The 10,277-nt window shown below is 41.6% G+C and overlaps 1 protein-coding gene across 1 annotated transcript in view; it reads left to right on the top strand.

Annotated features, from left to right (window-relative positions):
* The first annotated feature begins 813 nt into the window (after nt 1-813).
* Nucleotides 814-10,277, top strand: part of Prtg (protogenin) — a 97,229-nt gene continuing 87,765 nt past the window's right edge. The window contains exons 1-2 of the mRNA XM_010609089.2: nt 814-850; nt 1,471-1,773. Of these exons, the coding sequence (XP_010607391.1) occupies nt 814-850; nt 1,471-1,773 (340 nt within the window). The remainder of the gene's footprint in view (nt 851-1,470; nt 1,774-10,277) is intronic.

Below are 10,277 nucleotides of genomic sequence, written 5' to 3'. Positions count from 1 at the left end.
CCTGGGGTTGAGGAAAAGTAAATATAAAATCACTGGCCATGCCTTAAAGGTAGTAGATATGAACTATGAGTGTATAAAAGTTAATTACTGAGTATACCAAATATAAAATGTTCATGAATAAGTAGCAACAAAACAAAATAAATCTGGTACCATAGCAACTAACTAGCAATTTTATCAAACCTCCTAACACATCTGAAATTAACATAGAGAGATTTGTAAATTGAGAAAAATGAGAGACATAAGTGGATTTAGATGAATAGCACTTTGTTTTAGGTTTATTTAAATTTTAATTTAAAGGATCCCATATAAATTTAGGTTATAGTCAAAGTTGCATGTCAGGAGAACTTGCGGGTCAGTGGTTCCCCGTTTGCTCACGCGCCGCCCACGCCCCACGCCGGCCGCGGGCAGAAAGGACCGAAGTCAGGTGCGGCCGCGAGGGGCTGCGACTCGCACGGAGAGGCCCACAGGATTAGAAACAGAAGCTGCACCTGGGCATTTGTAGTAGCGGGTTCAGAACCACGGAGGAGGGAACCCCACAGCCTGGCTCTCCACGGCCGGTCCAGTCTCGGCTTCCCAGCTCTGCTCCGGGCGCGGGACCGAACTGTGCATTAGTTGTCATCGGATCCTTTATCCTGGCGGGGGGCCAGGGCGATATATGTCCTTAGGTTAAAGCATTTCCTCTGCTCTGATAAAAATGTGTATTGGTTGATTAAGCAATCTCCTCCCTCTATTAGACAGTAAGGACCGATTAGTCACTCATTTTTTCCAACAGTTGGTAGTTCTAAAAAAGTGAAATAAAAGTTTCCTAATCCAATGGCCCGATCGTCCACTAAGTACAAGCCAGCAAGAGGTACCAACTTTTCAGTCTATTATTTGTCCTCTAAAAATACATAGCTGGTCCTGAAGAAATTAAGTAAATGGATTTCTTTCAAGGAGAGGAGCCAGAATCCCAGCTGTAAAAGGGCAGATAGAAAAATTCAAACTTGTAATTTGTCACAAAAGATAACAGATAACGGCGCTTTCCAAAGAAGTAGGTGCCAAAGGTACCAAAAACACTCCAATGCAGGGGAACTAACCTGCTTGTTCACAGAGTTGGAGTTTTGCTAATGATTTCTTGTAAAATTAGACTTTTACGACTTACTCTGTTCAAGATCTTTTTGACAAGCTTGTGAAAATAGCAAACAGCTTATGCTCTTTAGTTTTCATGAAGATTTTGAAACTAAAGGAAACTTAGTTTGAAAGGAACTTGAGAATTCTTATAAGGGACAGAAATTATAGAAACTCTGCCTTTAGTGTGGATGTGGTGAAACGTTGACTTTACCTTGTTGAAAAAGTTGACGAAACTTTTGTAAGTGAACTGATATGGACGGTTAGCTCTATCCTTCACCCTGAATATGTGTTTTACATTTATGTGTTAAATAATTTTATACCTGTAATTCTGGATATATCTTTCTCCCCTTTTTCTTGTAGGCGTGTGGTGCTTTAGTGAACTGTTTTTTATAAGAGAACCACAGGATGTAACTGTCACAAGGAAGGACCCAGTCTTTTTAGATTGCCAGGCCCATGGAGAAGTTCCTATTAAGGTCACGTGGTTGAAAAATGGAGCAAAAGTGTCTGAAAATAAACGTTTCCAGGTTCTTTCCAATGGCTCTTTGTACATCAGCGAAGTGGAAGGCAAGCGGGGAGCCCATTCTGATGAGGGATTTTACCAGTGTTTGGCAGTGAACAAATACGGAGCCATCCTGAGTCAAAAGGCGCATCTCACCTTATCAAGTAAGTGTTGCGGTATTGGTCTCGCTGTTTTTGATTGAGACAGTTACAAATGTCATAACCCTGAAAATCACGCACATTAATACTTTTCCTGAGGATAGTAATTGATGGAGGCATGCAGAGAGGAATATGCGCATAAAGTGAGATGAGTGACACAGAAGTCAAAGTGGAGTTTAGGAAATCAAGCAAAACAAAACCTGTGGGCACTGGCTTTGCCTAAATTTCAGGTCACCCCAAGTAAAGAGGTGTGGCTAGCACAACAGAAGTTGCTCTACAAACTCATCTTTTGGAACTCAGCCATGAAAACAGTCACTGTGAGTAAATCTCTGTTTTGTGGGTGGCTCTGGGTGCTCGATATCTCTTTGAGCCCAGCCTCCCATTTCTCTGGCTGCTTTTAGATCACCCATGTTGCTTTCTAGTTGTAGAAAAAGGCACTGGTCAGTAACTGTCCAGCCTTTGAAGTCTTCCTGGTCTTTTCCTGCTGGCAGAGCACGAGATAAGGCCATTTTCATATTATGCCTGATGGACTTCCACCAGATCTGCTCATTTTCCCCCACTTGTCATAAAGTTTGCTGTCCAGTGATTGCCTTTGTGCTGACCTGTTCCGAGCACCATGAGCAGGTGGTGGGTGGAGGTCAGGGGAGCAGTGCTGGCTCCTGCTGAAGTTGTGCCTCTCACATGGTCTCACACTGCACCCAGGACTCCAGCAGGTTACCTAGCAGTTAGCAGACAAAACAAACTGCATCCTAAAGCAGCTTTCTGGGCATCCTCCCTGCATGCTTTTGTTAATTAGCAAAGGATAGATTTTGCACTGTCCCTACAATCCTTCCACACAGGAGCAGCAGGAAAAGGGAGTTCTTGAGATAAAGGGACGATCTTTAAGAAATAATTTCCTCAAGGTAGGTACAATTGAAACTTAAGCTATTGGCAGAACTCTCCCTGGTGTTTATTGTAACAGTTCATGGCCATAATTATGCCTCCCTTGTAGTAGTAATTTGTTTCATTTGTACAATAATGATTAATTGCAGAAAATAAATTGCAAGCAAAGATACCAGAGGCATTTTCAAATGTAGCACCACCCCCATCTCTGCCAAAGAAGACAAACTGGAGAGGATTTCTAGGAAAACTTTCGTTTTCTTCTTTCATGTTGCTGTAATCAATGGCTGATAACTTTTTTTTTCCATTCAGTAAAGGCCTTCCTACCCAGTTACTCTTTTCAAGACAGCGTGCTTTTCTCCTTTGCTTTCCCCTTCTTCTTTTGACATAGGGAGGACAGGGTGCTTTTAATCTTTAAGTTCTGCTCACTTAATCTTTGTCTAATGCAAACCTGCTCCTCAGGGCTCCAGCTTTTTCTTCTGCTTTTCCAGGTTGGTGGAGCCCAGTGTTTTCTGCCTGGGAACTGTAACTTAGAGGACTTTGGGGGCGGGGCGGGTGTAGGGTGGGGGATGGGACGGGCAGGCCTTGAAAAGATGAAGCATTTGTCACGGCACATGTTGTTTCCGGGACCTCCCGAGAAGAATCCTCAGGCTTGCTGAAACACATTGAGAGCATACAGAGCTTTCTGATTTTCATAAAACCCGAAAGTGTGTGATAGGTTTACCAAATAAATGTGGTAACTCAGTGGTAGAGTATGCGCTTAGCGTGCATGAGACCCTGGGTTCGATCCCAGCACGCGCGTTCGAGCAAACACACACACAAAGTACTCACTTAAAAAAAATTCTTAGATGTCTGTATTTGTTAAAACTTCTAATAAATGCTTACTGAAGTATTTTTCATATTTTGCAGCAAGACTCTAGAACATTGCTTTGCTATTTAATACTAACTGCACACATTTTACTTAGCCCTGAAGGGGGTCTTGTGCTAGGAAGACCCAGCCAGTATCACTGATTTAAAGTAAGAAATGCATGGAAAATTTAGATTTTTTCAGAGACCCTCAACTGACAGAGCTGGTTCTTACAGCTAAGAAGGGGTGTCCCTGAGCTCCAGCGCTTTTTCCTATCTTTAGGGTAAAGATGTTATCTGGTGTAAACAGGAAGAGAATAGGCATTAAGTGGACATTCTGGTTTGGGGTCTTTTAAAGCTAGTTCTCCTGGTTATTGATAACAGCAGGCTAAAATATGTTCTCTTATTTTTTTAGAGGTGTTGCAAGCAAGCATGTCTTTTGGTTCAGAAATGTAACAGCACAGTCCCTGAAACGTAAAACTTTAATCTGCAAGCTGTAGGTTTTTAACACCCAGGCAATCAAGTCTTGGTCTCTAAACTTAGGAGCTAGAAGCTGAAAGTTGTACTTTGGGCAAGAATTCCATTATTCATGTGTAAATTAGGAATTCACAGGGTTAAAAGGTTAGAAACTGGCCAGGATGAGGTTTACCCTTGTGATAAAGAGCAGATGACCCTCATTCATTGGCCCCAGCTTTCATGTAGCTCCTCTGCAAAGTTGGTTATTGCCATGAATTGTTCTCGAGGAATGCAGAGTCCAGAGCGAGCAGGCCTTTCCTCGAGTGTCGCCGTGGAGCCTTATCACCCAGCACATCGAGCCCGGCAGCAGCCAGGTTCCTCCTCCGAGCCGCCTTCCCTGTTGTTCATCCAAGCACAAAAGAATCCGTCCAGCTCGATTTTGCTAAGGCATCCCATCTTTAAAGGAAAATACAAGGTTAAAGTAATATTTAGCTTTAAAGAAAAGTTAATCCTTTTCTTTGATTGCCATTTTAGCTGCTTTAATTTTGATGTCATTAGACTAGAAGGAGGTGGTTGTTGTAGGATGCCCCTTTTCCAGTTGCACACAATAGTAAGAACCTATGCTTCAGTCTTTTAGAATGTTAGCAAATCATATTTTCACCTTTCAGTATTCTTTGTTGTATAGATAATTTAGTTCAGATATTTTAGGAATAAGAAATAGCTGGGCGACTTGGCGTTGCTTGCTTTCTTAATATTGAAATACATACATTTCATAGGAAAACATTAGTGTGGTAAAAGTCTCGTATTTCAACAAGTTTAAATTAAGATAAGAAACATTTGAGAGAAGCAGAGGAGGAGGTGGGTTGTGTTCTGTGATGTGTAAAAGCCGGGCTGTGAGCTGGTGATTGAACAGGAAGCAAGTTGTTTATTTCCTTTCCATAAAAGGTGGAAATTGAGTCTTAGGGTAGAGGGAAGGAGAACATAAAGCTGGCCTGATTTCTTAGGTTTATCACGACTCTTCACTCGGGCTGAAAGTTTGTACATGAGCATCTGTAGCTGAAAAATAATAGAAATTATTGTAACATCATGGTGTTCTTTTCTTTGAAAAATTTGAGGTTAATTCTGGCATCAGTAAAGTTGTTTAAGAAGTACATTTCTGTAAGTTTAAATATTTTTCTTGAGTAGGATAGATTATTTTTCATGAAAAGCTTTTCACTTAATTAAATTAAATTGAAACTTTGAGGTTTAGTGAACAACTCTTCTGTGGGTATGGATTTCCGTCCTGAAGAGTTAATTTATAAGTTATAATCCAAAGTTGATTTTTAAATTTGAAGTTAAAATATATGAAAGACATTTTTAAAATCATGTTCTAAAAAAGATGAGTGATGAGCTAGGCATGGTGGTGCACGCCTGTAATCCTAGCACTTGGAGGCTGAGACAGAAGGGTCGCTGCAATTTTGAGGTCAGCCTGGGCTACGTAGTTATTTTAAGGCCAGCCTGAATTACAGAGTAAGACCGTGTCTCCAAAAAAAACACCCCAAAATAAAGAGGGGAACAGTGGTATATTGAAAAGAGTAATGAGAACTATGAGATGATAGCCTGGGTTTGGGTCCTGGACCCCAAATAGGCAATTTTTTGCTGCAGTATCGCTGCTTGGTCATCGCTGGAAAGGACAGGGTCTTTCACATGTTTGGAGCGCTCACTGCCAATTAGGCTGTTAGCAGTCACCTGCTCCCAGGTGCCGGCACAGAAGCAAGTCTTGATTTTGGAACCACAGACAGAGTGGAGGGGTGAGAGAGACCAGTCTCCAACATTGTGATAAAATTCAGTTGATACTTTCCGGAATCCCAGAAAAACCACCACTATAAGAGACAGTGTGGTTCAAAAGTATATACGTCACTTAAAATTGCTTGAGTCAGGGAAGCAGAAGTGGCACAGTGGCTTCACGGCTTAAGTCCAGCGACAGCTCTTGCAGCCGGGCCGCTGCCAGTCTTCCCCCGGGACCCGCATCTCCGGGAAGCGGGCACAGTCAGCTTCCCTGATGCGCACTTGACTTGAGGGGATGGCTGATTGTTTTCAGAAACCTGTAGTGCTGGCTCCCTCTTCTCACTCACGCTGCTCAGAGTTGGCTTCTTTAGCAAGCAGGATCCAGCACGTGGTAGAATTTTGTTTCTTTAAGATGAATGCAGTATATTTATTTGTTTCTGTTCGGGTTTACGATGGGTTTGAAGGGCGCTTGATGTGCTGGCTTTTTGTCAGCTTTCTCTGATGGCCACAGAAGACCAAGTTGTGCTGCCCAGGGATGTGGTCACTGCTTCCAAATTTAACAGCTGGGCCTATTGATGAAGTTCAGAGCAATTTAAAAGAATAGCCGAAAACAAATCTTTTAAGCAGGGCTTTAGGTTAAAGGAGTATTCCAGTTAATAAATCACATGCATTTAAAGTTACTTTTCTGAAAACCATGATATTCTTGGCTTAAGCTTTGAGAGATTATCTTTGGTTCTCATTTACAGAATTCCTTAATTAGGGTTGATGACTTTCTGGCTTTTAAACTGGTAAGTATTATGTGGAAAATGATGATGTTGCGTCAGGTGTTTTGTTGTGGATCCTACTTGAACTTTAAAAACAACTGATTGAGGTGTTCTAGGAATTTTCATTGTGAAGTCTACTTTAAGACTCTGGAGAGTTTACATTGTCCAGATTCCCTATCAGTCTTGGTAAATGAGAAAGGAAGAGGAGAGGAGAGCTGTAATCCTTGTGGGACTCTTGTAGTTGCTTTCCCCTGGCTCAGCCTGCGGTGCTGGCAGTGGTGACCAGAAAAGGTAACAATGGTCACTGGGTCACCTCTGGCAGCCACGAGAGCTGCTCTGGGGAGGTGGGTGCAGAGAATGAAGGCGTCATTGTCATGCGCTCCTGGCAGAGCTCTGTGTTGCTAATCTGGCAAATTCTTTCCTGACTTTCACATTCCTTGTTGTTTTCATTTTCTTTTTAACCTCTGGTTCTTAGATGCTGCTTTTGATGAGCCTTTAAAAGCCACATTCTTATAGGCTGAGCACACGGCATGAATTAAAAGTGTTTGTTTTTTCAGTTGACAGAGGGCCTGCTCTCCCCTTGTGTTTGTATGTGTGTTTTTTGATGGCCTGACATTTTAGTGGGAGGACTAATCGCATGACTGTTGGAGAACACACATTGTTCAGGGCATTGATTTCAAACTTGTGTCCTCACTGATTTTGTAGAGAGGAAATGTTCTTTTTAAAGCTTACCATGGGAAACTAGATAAATCCTGTTTTATCTAGGACAGTGTCTTAGTTACTTTTCTCGTTGCTGGGATAACATACCTGATACCCACAAGTGAAAGGGGAGGAGAGGTTTATTTTGGCTCATAGTTTTTAAAGGTTACAGTCCATGGCAGGGCAGGCAGGAAGCAGTGGGAAGTAGAGAACAGTGAGCTTCCCTTTTCCTTTATCCCATCCCCTTCCTACAAGCCTGTTGGTTGGTTCCATGCACATCTGGGGAGGGGCTTCCATTATTCACTCCCAGGACTATGCTAAACCAAGCAGTGGACTGATTTAGCTATCACAGCCTTAATCCATGTTCATGCACCCTAGATCCAGCCACCTCTGAACAGCCACACCTATAGGCACTTGAGGCTTTTTTATTTTAGTGCTGGGTAAAGTGTGGCTGTTGTCACTCGTGGAGACCTGGAGTGCAGGCAGTGAGGTGGCAGGTGGTCATGCACCAGGGGAGGCTGTGCCAGGTCCTGCTCCAGAGTCCTCAGTGTCCAGGATCAGAGAGATAGGTGTCCCTTTTTCTGTGTGTAAAGAAAGTTCTGGGAGGAGGGGATGAAGGGAGGGCAGGGGTAAGGGGAACAAATGAGAACCAAGAGCTGTCTTGTAAAGCTACAAGATCCCAATGATGAATGTAACTGCACTATATACCTAAAATGTACCAATAAACTCAATGAGAAAAAAAAAGTTGTATAACCAGAAAGGTTGTTTGTGTCCAGTGAATTTAAAATATTTTTACATGATTTCCTCGTGCAAGCTGACCAGTCTCAATCTCTGCTGAATACTCCTGGCACCTGCTCTATTTCTTCAGTTGCTGGTGGCAATGATAGAGAAGTGGAAGAGTCAGGAGCTGAGCAGATAGGACTTTGGATGGTTTGCCTGCTCCTGCTGTGCCTGCTGTGCCTGCTGTGCCTGCTGTCACTGAACTCTTTCTCAGTGAGATTGGGTCCAGTCACATTGCCTGAGAGCCATGTAAATTACTGAGGAATTTAGAGCCGCTTGGTGACAGTTTGGCTTGCCTCCTCGGAGGTCATGCAGGCACAAAAGCCTTCTGATGGCTTGGACTGATTGGTTCTGATTGCAGGGTCCAGGAAGACAGGTTCCTCTGCCTGGATCTGGATGGCTTAGAATGGTCATGTGAGAGCTGTGACTTCACAGATAGGCATCTGATTCTGCTGATAATTAGTGTGTCCTGTCACATTTTATTTTATGTTGACCTAATACGTTTAAAATATAGTTATGCCTTTATCTGGAGAAATTTGCTAGTATTTTTTTTTCTGGTATCAGTGATCAAACTCAGGACCTTGTGCTTGCAAGGCAGGTGTGGTGCCACTGAACTAAATCCCCAGCCCTAGTATTTTTGTATTTTAATAGAAATAGATTATACTCGCTCCCTGCCCTGCCAATTCCTGTCAAGAATAAGGTTTAATTTTTCCCTTAGCTTTCAAACTGAATCAGTTTGGTCCCTCTGATTAGATTTAAAGTAACTTAGATTGAAATATTAACTTCTAAGTGGCTTTAAACTAGGAAAAAATGCTTTAAAGTTGGCATTATGTTTTGTTTTAACAAGGGATTACAGCTTTCCTTAACTAATTGTACCAGTTACATGCATCTACTGTTTTCTGGATGTTCAAGCAAAGCCATGTTCATGGTCTGACTTAATGCCTTTAACATAATTTTAACTGAGGCACCAACTTGAGCACAGCCACAAGATTTCCAAAAGGATTAGGTTACCAGTGATAGACTGTGATTTCTTCAAAGCCTACAAATACTATTACCCAGAGGTTTTAGCACAGTTTTAGAAATTTGTGATAATAAATGAAAAGAAGTATACAGATAAAAACAGCTTCATGAAATTTAATTTTCATTGATTTACAGGGGACACTAAATTGAGGACTTTAGAACCTGATATTTAGAGAGAAAAATGCTACTGCTTAGCAAAGTGTATAATGAGAAACCGTAGCTGGGCCTGGCCATGGTGATGTAAGCCTTTGGAATCCTAAGATAATAAGATCTCAAGTTTGAGAGCTGGACAGTTTAGCAAGATCTTGTCTAAAACAAAAAGGAAAGTTACATAGTTCAGTAGTTTGACGAGAAGCCCTAGTTCCAATCCCCACTATTGCCAGAAAAAAAAGTAGGAAATATGAAGGCAGTGGCTCTTGGGTGTCCTTGGGGTTATGAAAATGTCCTGGTGCACCAAAACACACTGAGAGAACAGGAAGTGTCTTAGAGCACATGATTTGTGTCTCAGCTTTAAGCATTTTCCCAGCCAGGCATAAGCTGTCGTTTTGACCTCTTTGGTAAAATGACATACTCAGCCGCTTGAACTCAGCTTCTGCCCATGGAGAGCTTCTGTCAGAACCTCCTCAGAGCCCGCAGCCCTGCAGTGCCACATTAATTTGAAGACTGGATTTCCATTTCTGCATAAAAGGATGTTGGAATTAGATGAAAATTGTATTTCATCTGCAGGTGGCCTTAATGGCATTGATGTCTTAACAGTATTAAGTCTTCAATTCATAAGTAGCCCATTTTGCCATATTTTTAGGTCTCTCTCAGTAATGTTTTGTAGTTTTTGTGTACAAATGTTCAGTAAATACATTTTTGGCAAAATTTATTCTGAGGCATTTTATTGTTTTAGATGTTAGTGTGCTGGAATTATTTTTTAAACATGCTTCTTTCAAATAGCTTATTTATAATATGTATAAATAAAACTGCTTTAGGGCCAGGGATTTGTCTCAGTGGTTCCGCTGCCTGCCTCGCAAGCATGAGGGGCCCAAGTTCAATCCTGGGTACCAAAAAACAACAACAACAAAAAACTGTTTTAGCATTGATTAGTGTTGGTATTATACCTGAAACACTTCTGAACTTATTTATTACTTCTGTTAGCTTTCTTGTGGATTATTTGGCTTTTTAAAAAAAAAAAAAAAGATCACATTATCTAGAAATGATACTTTTTTTTCTCTTCCATTTGAATGTCTTTTATTTCTTTTTCTTGTCTAATTGCTCTGGCTAGAATTATCATTGCAGTGTTTATCTTGTCTC

Source organism: Fukomys damarensis, unplaced genomic scaffold, assembly GCF_012274545.1.
Source record: "Fukomys damarensis isolate Sample0158 unplaced genomic scaffold, DMR_v1.0_HiC HiC_scaffold_17, whole genome shotgun sequence".
Taxonomy (NCBI): Eukaryota; Metazoa; Chordata; class Mammalia; order Rodentia; family Bathyergidae; genus Fukomys; species Fukomys damarensis.
The sequence above is the reverse complement of the archived record's forward strand: the minus strand, read 5'-3'. Positions and strand labels throughout refer to the sequence as shown.